Raw genomic sequence first — 16727 nt, forward strand, 5'->3', positions numbered from 1 at the left:
ACACACAATGGTGGGAGGTGAGTTATTCACCCTTCTCACAGAATGCAAATCTACGTCGAAGCAAAAGGAAAGGTACTGGATAAATACCATCCATTAAAACTAGGGGATATTGTAGATTTTTATTCTGGCATTAGCAGATGGTGCGTTGGGTGGCATCTCTTTTCCAGCCATCCAAAGACAGGCTGTGCAGGCTTTTGTACTAGCCCAGCCATAACAAACCAGATTCAACTAGTCAACGAATCATCAAGCCCTTGATGAGCTGAATTTCCCCAGGACCAGGCATGATTGAAGGTCATTGTTCTTCTGTGAATGGTTTCTGCTTGTTTGCTTGAGTGTTTCCTTTGGGTTTAGTGTGTGAAACGGGGACAGTCGAGCCCATACACTGCAACATGCAGGGCAGCCAGAACTGACATTTCAATAGTCAAAAGAAATGTCATTAGGGGATTGAAATCAAAATGATCTGAAATATAATACCATCAATTCAATAGTTTAAGTTTGGATTGTTTGATTGCATGCACACACACACACACACACACACACACACACACACACACACACACACACACACACACACACACACACACACACACACACACACACACACACACACACACACACACACACACACACACACAGACAGACAGACTGGCTGTGATGACAAGTTGAGAGAGGCTTTACAGAGCTATGCCAGGGTTGCCTCTGTAGCCTGCTACTGAATTGTTCCCACAGAGAAAGACTACACACATTGACCCCCCCTCTCTCTGACTCAAAACCTACATATAGACTTACAGGGATGTACTGTATATTAAATGCACACACACACACACACACACACACACACACACACACACACACACACACACACACACACACACACACACACACACACACACACACACACACACACATGCATATGACAGCAGCGGCATCTAGGGGACGTCAGTTGATACTGCATTAACAACACTGACTCCTCTGTCTCACGGTCTTTGGTCTGTCTGCATACCTGTCTCACTGTCTCTGATCTGTCTGTGTACCTGTCTCACGGTCTTTGGTCTGTCCTGTGTACCTGTCTCACGGTCTTTGGTCTGTCTGTGTACCTGTATTACTGCCACTAGTATTTCTGTCTACCTGTCTCACTGCCTCAGTCTGTCTGCATACCTGTCTCAATGCCTCTAGTCAGTTTTCTTGCCTCTGGTCTGTCTGCATACCTGTCTCAATGCCTCTAGTCAGTTTTTCCTCACTGCCTCTGGTCTGGCTCCATACCTGTCTCAATGCCTCTAGTCAGTTTTTTCTCACTGCCTCTGGTCTTACTGCATACCTGTCTCACTGTCTTTGGTCTGTCTGCATACCTGTCTCACTGTCTCTGATCTGTCTGTGTACCTGTCTCACGGTCTTTGGTCATCCGTGTACCTGTCTCACAGTCTTAGGTCTGTCTGTGTACCTGTCTCACGGTCTTTGGTCTGTCTGTGTACCTGTCTCACGGTCTTTGGTCTGTCTGTGTACCTGTATTACTGCCGCTAGTATTTCTGTCTACCTGTCTCACTGCCTCTGATCTGTCTGCATACCTGTCTCAATGCCTCTAGTCAGTTTTTCTCACTGCCTCTGGTCTGTCTGCATACCTGTCTCAATGCCTCTAGTCAGTTTTTCTCACTGCCTCTGGTCTGTCTGCATACCTGTCTCACTGTCTCTGGTCTGTCTGCATACCTGTCTCACTGTCTCTGGTCTGTCTGTGTACCTGTCTCACGGTCTTTGGTCTGTCTGCATGCCTGTCTCACTGCCTCTGGTCTGTCTCTGTACCTGTCTCACTGTCTCTGGTCTGTCTGTGTACCTGTCTCACTGTTTCTGGTCTGTCTGTGTACCTGTCTCACTGTCTCTGGTCTGTCTGTGTACCTGTCTCACTGCCTCTGGTCTGTCTTTCTACCGGTCTCACTGTCTCTGGTCTGTCTTTTTACCTGTCTCACTGCCTCTGGTCTGTCTTTCTACCTGTCTCACTGCCTCTGGTCTGTCTTTCTACCTGTCTCACTGCCTCAGGTCTGTCTTTCTACCTGTCTCACTTCCTCTGGTCTGTCTTTCTATCTGTCTCACTTCCTCTGGTCTGTCTTTCTACCTGTCTCACTGCCTCAGGTCTGTCTTTCTACCTGTCTGCCTTCCTCTGGTCTGTCTTTCTATCTGTCTCACTTCCTCTGGTCTGTCTTTCTACCTGTCTCACTTCCTCTGGTCTGTCTTTCTACCTGTCTCACGTCTGTCTTTCTACCTGTCTCACTTCCTCTGGTCTGTCTTTCTACCTGTCTCACTTCCTCTGGTCTGTCTTTCTACCTGTCTCACTTCCTCTGGTCTGTCTTTCTACCTGTCTCACTTCCTATGGTCTGTCTTTCACCCTGTCTCACTGTCTCTGGTCTGTCTTTCTACCTGTCTCACTTCCTCTGGTCTGTCTTTCTACCTGTCTCACTGCCTCTGGTCTGTCTTTCTACCGGTCTCACTGTCTCTGGTCTGTCTTTCTACCTGTCTCACTGCCTCTGGTCTGTCTTTCTACCTGTCTCACTGCCTCTGGTCTGTCTTTCTACCTGTCTCACTGCCTCTGGTCTGTCTGCACACCTGTCTCACTGTCTCTGGTCTGTCTGCATACCTGTCTCACTGTCTCTGATCTGTCTGTGTACCTGTCTCACGGTCTTTGGTCTGTCTGCATACCTGTCTCACTGTCTCTGATCTGTCTGTGTACCTGTCTCACGGTCTTGGGTCTGTCTGTGTACCTGTCTCACGGTCTTGGGTCTGTCTGTGTACCTGTATTACTGCCGCTAGTATTTCTGTCTACCTGTCTCACTGCCTCTGATCTGTCTGCATACCTGTCTCAATGCCTCTAGTCAGTTTTTCTCACTGCCTCTGGTCTGTCTGCATACCTGTCTCATTTACATTTACATTTAAGTCATTTAGCAGACGCTCTTATCCAGAGCGACTTACAAATTGTCTCTGGTCTGTTATCATACCTGTCTCACTGTCTTTGGTCTTACTGCATACCTGTCTCACTGTCTCTGGTCTGTCTGTGTACCTGTCTCACGGTCTTTGGTCTGTCTGCATGCCTGTCTCACTGCCTCTGGTCTGTCTCTATACCTGTCTCACTGTCTCTTGTCTGTCTGTGTACCTGTCTCACGGTCTCTGGTCTGCCTGCATATCTGTCTCACTGTCTCTGTTCTGTCTGCATATCTGTCTCAATGTCTCTGTTCTGTCTGCATACAGGGTCTGCGGATTGTCTTCACAGATGAGTCCCGTCTGGTCTTCCGTCTGAGTGGGAGTGGGGGAGGGGCCGGGGCCACAGTCCGGATCTACGCAGAGAGCTTTGAGAGAGACCCTGAGAGACATAACAGAGAAACTCAGGTAAGGAGTACACTGGAATCCATTCTGATAGGTACTACTACACTGTGTGTGTGTGTGTGTGTGTGTGTGTGTGTGTGTGTGTGTGTGTGTGTGTGTGTGTGTGTGTGTGTGTGTGTGTGTGTGTGTGTGTGTGTGTGTGTGTGTGTGTGTGTGTGTGTGTGTGTGTGTGTGATCATTGTTTCCTTGTATGAACTTTCAGACCCATAACTAAGGAGAGGATCAACTCAACATTATAATTTTCATTGATCCATTTGATATATTATTCAACCACAAGGACATTGTCAACAGTAGGGTTTGGTTCACAGTGGTTGCATGCAATATTATCCTATTACACAACCCACCTCCATCTGGGTGTCTGAACAACATGTGACATGGTGACATGACATGTGGTAGTAGTTTTAGCTGCTCGGTAGACTTTGGAGTGAGTGTCTTCTATTGCTGTTGGTGTGGTCATATTGTGTTTGACTGGTAGTGTACTTTAACCATGCCACAGTATTAGTCAGTATCATATTGTGTTTGACTGGTAGTGTACTTTAACCATGCCACAGTATTAGTCAGTATCATATTGTGTTTGACTGGTAGTGTACTTTAACCATGCCACAGTATTAGTCAGTATCATATTGTGTTTGACTGGTAGTGTACTTTAACCATGCCACAGTATTAGTCAGTATCATATTGTGTTTGACTGGTAGTGTACTTTAACCATGCCACAGTATTAGTCAGTATCATATTGTGTTTGACTGGTAGTGTACTTTAACCATGCCACAGTATTAGTCAGTATCATATTGTGTTTGACTGGTAGTGTACTTTAACCATGCCACAGTATTAGTCAGTATCATATTGTGTTTGACTGGTAGTGTACTTTAACCATGCCACAGTATTAGTCAGTATCATATTGTGTTTGACCTGTAGTGTACTTTAACCATGCCACAGTATTAATCAGTATCATATTGTGTTTGACCTGTAGTGTACTTTAACCATGCCACAGTATTAATCAGTATCATATTGTGTTTGACCTGTAGTGTACTTTAACCATGCCACAGTATTAGTCAGTATCATATTGTGTTTGACCTGTAGTGTACTTTAACCATGCCACAGTATTAGTCAGTATCATATTGTGTTTGACCTGTAGTGTACTTTAACCATGCCACAGTATTAGTCAGTATCATATTGTGTTTGACCTGTAGTGTACTTTAACCATGCCACAGTATTAGTCAGTATCATATTGTGTTTGACCTGTAGTGTACTCTAACCATGCCACAGTATTAATCAGTATCATATTGTGTTTGACCGGTAGTGTACTTTAACCATGCCACAGTATTAATCAGTATCATATTGTGTTTGACTGGTAGTGTACTTTAACCATGCCACAGTATTAGTCAGTATCATATTGTGTTTGACCTGTAGTGTACTCTAACCATGCCACAGTATTAATCAGTATCATATTGTGTTTGACCGGTAGTGTACTTTAACCATGCCACAGTATTAATCAGTATCATATTGTGTTTGACCAGTAGTATACTTTAACCATGCCACAGTATTAGTCAGTATCATATTGTGTTTGACCTGTAGTGTACTCTAACCATGCCACAGTATTAATCAGTATCATATTGTGTTTGACCGGTAGTGTACTTTAACCATGCCACAGTATTAATCAGTATCATATTGTGTTTGACTGGTAGTGTACTTTAACCATGCCACAGTATTAGTCAGTATCATATTGTGTTTGACTGGTAGTATACTTTAACCATGCCACAGTATTAATCAGTATCATATTGTGTTTGACTGGTAGTGTACTTTAACCATGCCACAGTATTAATCAGTATCATATTGTGTTTGACTGGTAGTATACTTTAACCATGCCACAGTATTAGTCAGTATCATATTGTGTTTGACTGGTAGTGTACTTTAACCATGCCACAGTATTAATCAGTATCATATTGTGTTTGACCGGTAGTGTACTTTAACCATGCCACAGTATTAGTCAGTATCATATTGTGTTTGACCTGTAGTGTACTTTAACCATGCCACAGTATTAGTCAGTATCATATTGTGGTTCACAGTATTCGTCAGTATAGAGGTGTGTGCTGTTTTGATGCCAAGGCTTAGTTATCAGTGATCTGTTATGATGAAACACTGCTGGCCTTGATTAGATTGATCAGTTCCATGTAAACATTCTCTCACAAACCGCTTTGAACTGAGCCAGGAAACCACTATACCATTGGATCTGTAGTCATGACGCAAGCTGTGGCTTAGCTCTGTGGTTACCATGGTTACCTCACTTAACAGGTAACTTCAGGTTGTGAGTTGCGCCAACACAATAGAGAAAGGGAAAGGGAAGGGAGGTACCTAGTCAGTTGTCCAATTGAATGTTCTCAACTGAAATGTGTCTTCCGCATTTAACCCAGCCCCTCTGAATCAGAGACTGTTGAACTGTCAGTGGATTCTAAGGTGCGGCTGGACAGTATAAAGTTAGCCTGGAGTTGACTGGCTTTGCAACACACTGATAATGGATTCAATTCTTTGCAGAGGTCCTTTCTGGCCAAGACATCGGACAGAGAGTCCAAAGTGAAGAGAAGGGACTTGGTAGTAAACTGTTGATTGGTCTTGATTCATGACGCTTGTTGTTTCCTTGGTTACTTTCTGTATTAGTTTATAGTGGCTTCTAGGATGGTTACCGATGTAGGATCTTCAATTGAGTCAGTTTGCTATTGCAGAAAAATAATCCTGCAGCAACAGGAAATGTGAGTTATTATGTGGATTATAATTTATGTTTGTTGTGATTTCAAAGTGGGAATGGCAAACTTCAGAAACCTTTTTGAACCTCAAATACACTACAAGTTTAAAAATGTCATTGCATCTGGAGTGTGCGGTGTTACTCTGTTGCTTGTATAACAGTACAACTCACACACTGTATCAACACTTATTTGAACATGTGCATCCTTTCAGAGTCTCTACAGTCATCCCACATTAGAAAAGAAAGCCTGAAGCTTTGTCAGTAATGTGTTTATCGTGTGAAGTGTGTATAAAGCAGTGTGTGTTCTGTGTCCCAGGCGGTGCTGGTTCCCCTCATCGCCAGTATGTGTGTATTGTGTGAAGTGTGTATAAAGCAGTGTGTATTCTGTGTCCCAGGCGGTGCTGGTTCCCCTCATCGCCAGTATGTGTGTATTGTGTGAAATCTGTATAAAGCAGTGTGTGTTCTGTGTCCCAGGCGGTGCTGGTTCCCCTCATCGCCAGTATGTGTGTATTGTGTGAAATCTGTATAAAGCAGTGTGTGTTCTGTGTCCCAGGCGGTGCTGGTTCCCCTCATCGCCAGTATGTGTGTATTGTGTGAAGTGTGTATAAAGCAGTGTGTATTCTGTGTCCCAGGCGGTGCTGGTTCCCCTCATCGCCAGTATGTGTGTATTGTGTGAAATCTGTATAAAGCAGTGTGTGTTCTGTGTCCCAGGCGGTGCTGGTTCCCTCATCGTCAGTATGTGTGTATTGTGTGAAGTGTGTATAAAGCAGTGTGTATTCTGTGTCCCAGGCGGTGCTGGGTCCCCTCATCGTCAGTATGTGTGTATTTTGTGAAGTGTGGATAAAGCAGTGTGTATTCTGTGTCCCAGGCGGTGCTGGGTCCCCTCATCGCCAGTATGTGTGCATTGTGTGAAGTGTGTGATTAAAGCAGTGTCTGTTCTGTGTCCCAGGCGGTGCTGGGTCCCCTCATCGCCATCGCCCTGAAGATCTCTGACATCCACGAGAGGACAGGACACCGCGGCCCCACCGTCATCACCTGAGCTCTGCTCCACTGCACACACACACACACACACACACACACACACACACACACACACACACACACACACACACACACACACACACACACACACACACACACACACACACACACACACACACACACACACACACACACACACACACCACCTGAGTGTTCCCCCCACAAACACACACAAACATCTATGGCCAAGTCCCTAAGGCCACACCGTCCTGCTTGTTGCCACACCTGGGGCCAATAGTAAGCAAGAGCTACATGTATTCTCTCTCTCTCTCTCTCTCTCTCTCTCTCTCTCTCTCTCTCTCTCTCTCTCTCTCTCTCTCTCTCTCTCTCTCTCTCTCTCTCTCTCTCTATCTCTCTCTCTCTCTCTCTCTCTCTCTCTCAAAATGTAAGATATTATGTAGTCTACAAAGAAAAGAAGCAAACTGTTTCTTTCAGCTGTTGATAAATAACATTTGTTCATATAAGGCTTCTGTTATGAAAGTTGTATTTTCTGGATGTGTGTGTGTGTGTGTGTGTGTGTGTGTGTGTGTGTGTGTGTGTGTGTGTGTGTGTGTGTGTGTGTGTGTGTGTGTGTGTGTGTGTGTGTGTGTGTGTGTGTGTGTGTGTGTGTGTGTGTGTGTGTGTGTGTGTGTGTGTGTGTGTGTGTGTGTGTAATCATTATAAAGTTGACAGACTGAGGGAGAAGTCCATTTTTCATACACCATACATGCCCCGAATACAACAGATGTAGACCTTACAGTGAAATGCTTACTTTACAAGCCCTTAACCAACAATGCAGTTCAATAAATATATATATATATTTAAGTAACACAATAAAATAACAATATCGAGGCTATAACCAGGGGTACCGGTACAGAGTTAATGTGCTGGGCTACAAGTTAGTCGAGGTGGTATCTGTTAACAACTTCTTGTTCCAATGGGGCTACCACCACTTTTAGTTGTTCTGCTCTTCATTAGACGGCCTGTTTTTGCCATAGATGTATTTCATTTGTTTTTGTTTTTTATCCAAATAAATGTGTATCTTTTGTGTGTAATGTCTTTTTACTTAGTCCCTTCTGTTGCTGGGAATATTAGTAGGTAGTGTTATTCACCTCCTTTTAGGATCCTTCTCATCCTGCTGAGCCGAACTGTACGGTGTTATGCAGCCGCTTAGTCGCTGGAACCTTGATGCTGGAAAGGTTGTGAAGAGAAAGTATCTGAGCCATCACAGTATGGTTCAGGTAGACAGGATAGTGTGAAAAGGGTTGTCCAAAGACAGACTGGCTTGTGGCTACAATATGGTTCTTTTCCTTCATCTTTAGTGGGCTTAGGACTGTTCATGTGTATTCCAACTGTCATATGGAATTGTGTAATACATGTGTATTGTGTGTATCCTGACTTGTGTCCAGAGAAATATCCACCCACCTGTATCACTTTCAGACGTATTTATTCAGGTTTAATTTATTCAGATTATGACATGTGTTCTCCTGACACAGACCAGCTGTATTTACAACTGTGTGACCTTCAAATTATGTTTTATCTGCAAAAATAGTATTCTTAAATAATTGGCTTTAAAGGTGCTAATTCTCATTGGTCTGAATAATGTAACATGAATCTAGGTATTTAGAGTGCTATATAGGTAGAGAACATTGAACAGAACAAGGCTGATGTCAATAACTGCATTAGAACAAGGCTGATGTCAATTAACTGCATTAGAACAAGGCTGATGTCAATAACTGCATTAGAACAAGGCTGATGTCAATTAACTGCATTAGAACAAGGCTGATGTCAATAACTGCATTAGAACAAGGCTGATGTCAATAACTGCATTAGAACAAGGCTGATGTCAATAACTGCATGAGAACAAGGCTGATGTCAATAACTGCATTAGAACAAGGCTGATGTCAATAACTGCATTAGAACAAGGCTGATGTCAATAACTACAGTAGAACAAGGCTGATGGCAATAACTACATTAGAACAAGGCTGATGTCAATAACTACATTAGAACAAGGCTGATGTCAATAACTACATTATAACAAGGCTGATGTCAATAACTACATTATAACAAGGCTGATGTCAATAACTACATTCCTGTTCTGTAACCATTCTGGATTCCTGCTCTGTAACCATTCTGGTTTCCTGCTCTGTATCCATTCTGGATTCCTGCTCTGTAACCATTCTGGATTCCTGGTCTGTAACCATTCTGGATTCCTGGTCTGTAACCATTCTAAATTCCTGCTCTGTAACCATTCTGGATTCCTTCTCTGTATCCATTCTGGATTCCTGCTCTGTAACCATTCTGGATTCCTTCTCTGTATCCAGTCTGGATTCCTGCTCTGTAACCATTCTGGATTCCTTCTCTGTAACCATTCTGGATTCCTTCTCTGTAACCATTCTGGATTCCTTCTCTGTATCCAGTCTGGATTCCTGCTCTGTAACCATTCTGGATTCCTTCTCTGTAACCATTCTGGATTCCTGCTCTGTAACCATTCTGGATTCCTGCTCTGTAACCATTCTGGATTATTGTTGTGTAACCATTATGGATTCCTGCTCTGTATCCAGTCTGGATTCCTGCTCTATATCTATTCTGTATTCCTGCTCTGTAACCATTCTGGATTCCTGCTCTGTATCCATTCTGGATTCCTGCTCTGTATCCATTCTGGATTCCTGCTCTGTAACCATTCTGGATTCTTGTTGTGTAACCATTCTGGATTCCTGCTCTGTATCAATTCTGGATTCTGTAACCATTCTGTATTCCTTCTCTGTATCCATTCTGGATTCCTTCTCTGTATCCATTCTCGATTCCTACTCTGTATCCATTCTGGATTCCTTCTCTGTAACCATTCTGGATTCCTTCTCTGTATCCATTCTGGATTCCTACTCTGTATCCATTCTGGATTCCTTCTCTGTAACCATTCTGGATTCCTTCTCTGTATCCATTCTGGATTCCTGCTCTGTATCGATTCTGGATTCCTTCTCTGTAACCATTCTGGATTCCCTCTCTGTATCCATTCTCGATTCCTACTCTGTAACCATTCTGGATTCCTTCTCTGTATCCATTCTCGATTCCTACTCTGTATCCATTCTCGATTCCTACTCTGTATTCATTCTGGATTCCTTCTCTGTATCCATTCTTGATTCCTACTCTGTATCCATTCTGGATTCCTACTCTGTAACCATTCTGGATTCCTTCTCTGTATCCATTCTCGATTCCTACTCTGTAACCATTCTGGATTCCTTCTCTGTAACCATTCTGGATTCCTGCTCTGTAACCATTCTGGATTCCTTCTCTGTAACCATTCTGGATTCCTTCTCTGTAACCATTCTGGATTCCTACTCTGTAACCATTCTGGTTTCCTGCTCTGTAACCATTCTGGATTCCTGCTCTGTAACCATTCTGGATTCCTGCTCTGTAACCATTCTGGATTCCTTCTCTGTAACATTTACATTTACATTTAAGTCATTTAGCAGACGCTCTTATCCAGAGCGACTTACAAATTCTGGATTCCTTCTCTGTAACCATTCTGGATTCCTGCTCTGTAACCATTCTGGATTCTTGTTGTGTAACCATTCTGGATTCCTGCTCTGTATCAATTCTGGATTCTGTAACCATTCTGTATTCCTTCTCTGTATCCATTCTGGATTCCTTCTCTGTAACCATTCTGGATTCCTTCTCTGTATCCATTCTGGATTCCTACTCTGTATCCATTCTGGATTCCTTCTCTGTAACCATTCTGGATTCCTTCTCTGTATCCATTCTGGATTCCTGCTCTGTATCGATTCTGGATTCCTTCTCTGTAACCATTCTGGATTCCCTCTCTGTATCCATTCTCGATTCCTACTCTGTAACCATTCTGGATTCCTTCTCTGTATCCATTCTCGATTCCTACTCTGTATCCATTCTCGATTCCTACTCTGTATTCATTCTGGATTCCTTCTCTGTATCCATTCTCGATTCCTACTCATTTAACATTACATTTAAGTCATTTAGCAGACGCTCTTATCCAGAGCGACTTACAAATTGGTGCATTCACCTTATGACATCCAGTGGGACAGTCACTTAACAATAGTGCATCTAAAACTTAAGGGGGGGTGAGAGGGATTACTTATCCTATCCTAGGTATTCCTTAAAGAGGTGGGGTTTCAGGTGTCTCCGGAAGGTGGTGATTGACTCCGCTGTCCTGGCGTCGTGAGGGAGTTTGTTCCACCATTGGGGGGCCAGGGCAGCGAACAGTTTTGACTGGGCTGAGCGGGAGCTGTACTTCCTCAGTGGTAGGGAGGCGAGCAGGCCAGAGGTGGATGAACGCAGTGCCCTTGTTTGGGTGTAGGGCCTGATCAGAGCCTGGAGGTACTGAGGTGCCGTTCCCCTCACAGCTCCGTAGGCAAGCACCATGGTCTTGTAGCGGATGCGAGCTTCAACTGGAAGCCAGTGGAGAGAACGGAGGAGCGGGGTGACGTGAGAGAACTTGGGAAGGTTGAACACCAGACGGGCTGCGGCGTTCTGGATGAGTTGAAGGAGTTTAATGGCACAGGCAGGGAGCCCAGCCAACAGCGAGTTGCAGTAATCCAGACGGGAGATGACAAGTGCCTGGATTAGGACCTGCGCCGCTTCCTGTGTGAGGCAGGGTCGTACTCTGCGGATGTTGTAGAGCATGAACCTACAGGAACGGGCCACCGCCTTGATGTTGGTTGAGAACGACAGGGTGTTGTCAGGATCACGCCAAGGTTCTTGGCGCTCTGGGAGGAGGACACAATGGAGTTGTCAACCGTGATGGCGAGATCATGGAACGGGCAGTCCTTCCCGGGAGGAAGAGCAGCTCCGTCTTGCCGAGGTTCAGCTTGAGGTGGTGATCCGTCATCCACACTGATATGTCTGCCAGACATGCAGAGATGCGATTCGCCACCTGGTCATCAGAAGGGGGAAAGGAGAAGATTAATTGTGTGTCGTCTGCATAGCAATGATAAGAGAGACCATGTGAGGTTATGACAGAGCCAAGTGACTTGGTGTATAGCGAGAATAGGAGAGGGCCAAGAACAGAGCCCTGGGGACACCAGTGGTGAGAGCGCGTGGTGAGGAGACAGATTCTCGCCACGCCACCTGGTAGGAGCGACCTGTCAGGTAGGACGCAATCCAAGCGTGGGCCGCGCTGGAGATGCCCAACTCGGAGAGGGTGGAGAGGAGGATCTGATGGTTCACAGTATCGAAGGCAGCCGATAGATCTAGAAGGATGAGAGCAGAAGAGAGAGAGTTAGCTTTAGCAGTGCGGAGCGCCTCCGTGATACAGAGGAGAGCAGTCTCAGTTGAATGACTAGTCTTGAAACCTGACTGATTTGGATCAAGAAGGTCATTCAGAGAGAGATAGCGGGAGAGCTGGCCAAGGACGGCACGTTCAAGAGTTTTGGAGAGAAAAGAAAGAAGGGATACTGGTCTGTAATTGTTGACATCGGAGGGATCGAGTGTAGGTTTTTTTCAGAAGGGGTGCAACTCTCGCTCTCTTGAAGACGGAAGGGACGTAGCCAGCGGTCAGGGATGAGTTGATGAGCGAGGTGAGGTAAGGGAGAAGGTCTCCGGAAATGGTCTGGAGAAGAGAGGAGGGGATAGGGTCAAGCGGGCAGGTTGTTGGGCGGCCGGCCGTCACAACACGCGAGATTTCATCTGGAGAGAGAGGGGAGAAAGAGGTCAGAGCACAGGGTAGGGCAGTGTGAGCAGAACCAGCGGTGTCGTTTGACTTAGCAAACGAGGATCGGATGTCGTCGACCTTCTTTTCAAAATGGTTGACGAAGTCATCTGCAGAGAGGGAGGAGGGGGGGAGGGGGAGGAGGGATTCAGGAGGGAGGAGAAGGTGGCAAAGAGCTTCCTAGGGTTAGAGGCAGATGCTTGGAATTTAGCGTGGTAGAAAGTGGCTTTAGCAGCAGAGACAGAGGAGGAAAATGTAGAGAGGAGGGAGTGAAAAGATGCCAGGTCCGCAGGGAGGCGAGTTTTCCTCCATTTCCGCTCGGCTGCCCGGAGCCCTGTTCTGTGAGCTTGCAATGAGTCATCGAGCCACGGAGCGGGAGGGGAGGACCGAGCCGGCCTGGAGGATAGGGGACATAGAGAGTCAAGGGATGCAGAGAGGGAGGAGAGGAGGGTTGAGGAGGCAGAATCAGGAGATAGGTGGGAGAAGGTTTGAGCGGAGGGAAGAGATGATAGGATGGAAGAGGAGAGAGTAGCGGGGGAGAGAGAGCGAAGGTTGGGACGGCGCGATACCATCCGAGTAGGGGCAGTGTGGGAGGTGTTGGATGAGAGCGAGAGGGAAAAGGATACAAGGCAGTGGTCGGAGACTTGGAGGGGAGTTGCAATGAGGTTAGTGGAAGAACAGCATCTAGTAAAGATGAGGTCGAGCGTATTGCCTGCCTTGTGAGTAGGGGGGAAAGTGAGAGGGTGAGGTCAAAAGAGGAGAGGAGTGGAAAGAAGGAGGCAGAGAGGAAAGAGTCAAAGGTAGACGTGGGGAGGTTAAAGTCGCCCAGAACTGTGAGAGGTGAGCCGTCCTCAGGAAAGGAGCTTATCAAGGCATCAAGCTCATTGATGAACTCTCCGAGGGAACCTGGAGGGCGATAAATGATAAGGATGTTAAGCTTGAAAGGGCTAGTAACTGTGACAGCATGGAATTCAAAGGAGGCGATAGACAGATGGGTAAGGGGAGAAAGAGAGAATGACCACTTGGGAGAGATGAGGATCCCGGTGCCACCACCCCGCTGACCAGACGCTCTCGGGGTGTGCGAGAACACGTGGGCGGACGAAGAGAGAGCAGTAGGAGTAGCAGTGTTGTCTGTGGTGATCCATGTTTCCGTCAGTGCCAAGAAGTCGAGGGACTGGAGGGAGGCATAGGCTGAGATGAACTCTGCCTTGTTGACCGCAGATTGGCAGTTCCAGAGGCTACCGGAGACCTGGAACTCCACGTGGGTCGTGCGCGCTGGGACCACCAGAGTAGGGTGGCCGCGGCCACGCGGTGAGGAGCGTTTGTATGGTCTGTGCAGAGAGGAGAGAACAGGGATAAACAGACACATAGTTGACAGGCTACAGAAGAGGCTACGCTAATGCAAAGGAGATTGGAATGACAAGTGGACTACACGTCTCGAATGTTCAGAAAGTTAAGCTACGTAGCAAGAATCTTATTGACTAAAATGATTAAAATGATACAGTACTGCTGAAGTAGGCCAGCTGGCAGTGGGTGCGTTGTTGACACTACACTAATCAAGTCGTTCCGTTGAGTGTAATAGTTTCTGCAGTGTTGCTATTCGGGGGCTAGCTGGCTAGCTAGCAGTGTTGTTTACGTTACGTTGCGTTAAAAGAACGACAATAGCTGGCTAGCGAACCTAGAAAATCGCTCTAGACTACACAATTATCTTTGATACAAAGACGGCTATGTAGCTAGCTAAGTAGCTAGCTACGATCAAACAAATCAAACCGTTGTACTGTAATGAAATGAAGTGAAAATGTGATACTACCTGTGAATGCGACCGGGTAGTTGAGTTCTATACAGAAGACGTTGGCTAGCGTTGGCTAGCTAGCAGAGTCACCTACGTTAAGGACGACAAATAGCTGGCTAGCTAACCTCGGTAAATTAAGATAATCACTCTAAGACTACACACTCTAAACCTAAACAACACAATTATCTTGGATACGATGATACGAAGACAGCAAAGACAGCTATGTAGCTAGCTAACACTACACTAATCAAGTCGTTCAGTTGAGTGTAATAGTTTCTCCAGTGCAGCTAATCAGTGGACGTTAGCTAGCTGGCTAGTGAAGACTACGTTAGGACGGAGAAATACGATAATTACGCAATTATCTTTGATACAAAGACGGCTATGTAGCTAGCTGAGAAGAAATTGCTAAGATTAGACAAATCAAACCGTTGTGATATAATGAAATATAATGAAAAAGTTATACTACCCGCGGGAGCGAAGTGCAGATGCGACCACTCGCTCCAATCCATTCTGGATTCCTACTCTGTAACCATTCTGGATTCCTTCTCTGTATCCATTCTCGATTCCTACTCTGTAACCATTCTGGATTCCTTCTCTGTAACCATTCTGGATTCCTGCTCTGTAACCATTCTGGATTCCTTCTCTGTAACCATTCTGGATTCCTTCTCTGTAACCATTCTGGATTCCTTCTCTGTAACCATTCTGGATTCCTACTCTGTAACCATTCTGGTTTCCTGCTCTGTAACCATTCTGGATTCCTGCTCTGTAACCATTCTGGATTCCTGCTCTGTAACCATTCTGGATTCCTTCTCTGTAACATTTACATTTACATTTAAGTCATTTAGCAGACGCTCTTATCCAGAGCGACTTACAAATTCTGGATTCCTTCTCTGTAACCATTCTGGATTCCTGCTCTGTAACCATTCTGGATTCCTGCTCTGTACAAGACTGTCATAACCAACATCAGTAGTTATCTACCTCAGGCTACATCTTTATATGGTTAGTGTATTGGCTTCCTCATGCCCTGTTCAAATGCTCCTTGTTTGTGACAAGGTCAATTGTGAAGTTATTGTGGTGAATATCTTGAGTGTGTGTGTGTGCCATACAGCCTCAGAAAAAAAGACTAAACTTTGATTGCATAATAGCTTTTATTGCAGTCGTTAAATGTGAGTGCATGACATTGTTTCCTTTCGGATACAGACAGACGTAAGATTGTAAAAGGCTGATTCCCTTTCATGAACTCTGGACACTACCTAACTTAGCTAACTTAGCAGGTTTAAAAGACACTGGTGGCCAGTAAACAGCAGCCATTACGCTTTGAGCTCAGGAATTAGACCAACCAAAACCCCAGATGTGTATATGTGTTCACAACAGTGTGTTCAACAACCTTTATGTTACCAAGTGCCCTGAGGATGACTGAAGGAGTCTCATTACAACAATAACAACGACAATGTTGGAATAAGTTGCAATGGAGAGCAGAAGGTTTGAATGAGCCGACTAGAGGCTGCGTGTGTTGCAATGGAGAGCAGAAGGTTTGAATGAGTCGACTAGAGTCTGCGTGTGTTGCAATGGAGAGCAGAGGGTTTGAATGAGCTGACTAGAGGCTGGGTGTGTTGCAGTGGAGAGCAGAGGGTTTGAATGAGCCGACTAGAGGCTGGGTGTGTTGCATTGGAAAGCAGAGGGTTTGAATGAGCCGACTAGAGGCTGGGTGTGTTGCAGTGGAGAGCAGAGGGTTTGAATGAGCCGACTAGAGGCTGGGTGTGTTGCATTGGAAAGCAGAGGGTTTGAATGAGCCGACTAGAGGCTGGGTGTGTTGCAGTGGAGAGCAGAGGGTTTGAATGAGCCGACTAGAGGCTGCGTGTGTTGCAGAGGGTTTGAATGAGCCGACTAGAGGCTGCGTGTGTTGCAGAGGGTTTGAATGAGCCGACTAGAGGCTGCGTGTGTTGCAGAGGGTTTGAATGAGCCGACTAGAGGCTGCGTGTGTTGCAGAGGGTTTGAATGAGCCGACTAGAGGCTGCGTGTGTTGCAGAGGGTTTGAATGAGCCGACTAGAGACTGCGTGTGTTGCAGAGGGTTTGAATGAGCCGACTAGAGGCTGTGTGTGTTGCAGAGGGTTTGAATGAGCGA

At 45.6% G+C, this 16727-nt stretch overlaps 1 protein-coding gene across 1 annotated transcript; it reads left to right on the top strand.

The window, feature by feature from the left end:
- Positions 1-3228: 3228 nt before the first annotated feature.
- LOC124034937 (phosphoglucomutase-like protein 5) lies at positions 3229-8179 on the top strand (the record flags this gene model as incomplete). Its single annotated transcript, XM_046348331.1, has 2 exons — positions 3229-3372; positions 7059-8179. Coding segments are annotated over 2 exons (234 nt in total), but the record flags the coding sequence as incomplete, so codon positions are not given.
- Between the last annotated feature and the right edge of the window lie 8548 nt (positions 8180-16727).

The sequence above is a fragment of the Oncorhynchus gorbuscha genome, linkage group LG05 (assembly GCF_021184085.1).
Source record: "Oncorhynchus gorbuscha isolate QuinsamMale2020 ecotype Even-year linkage group LG05, OgorEven_v1.0, whole genome shotgun sequence".
NCBI lineage: Eukaryota > Metazoa > Chordata > Actinopteri > Salmoniformes > Salmonidae > Oncorhynchus > Oncorhynchus gorbuscha.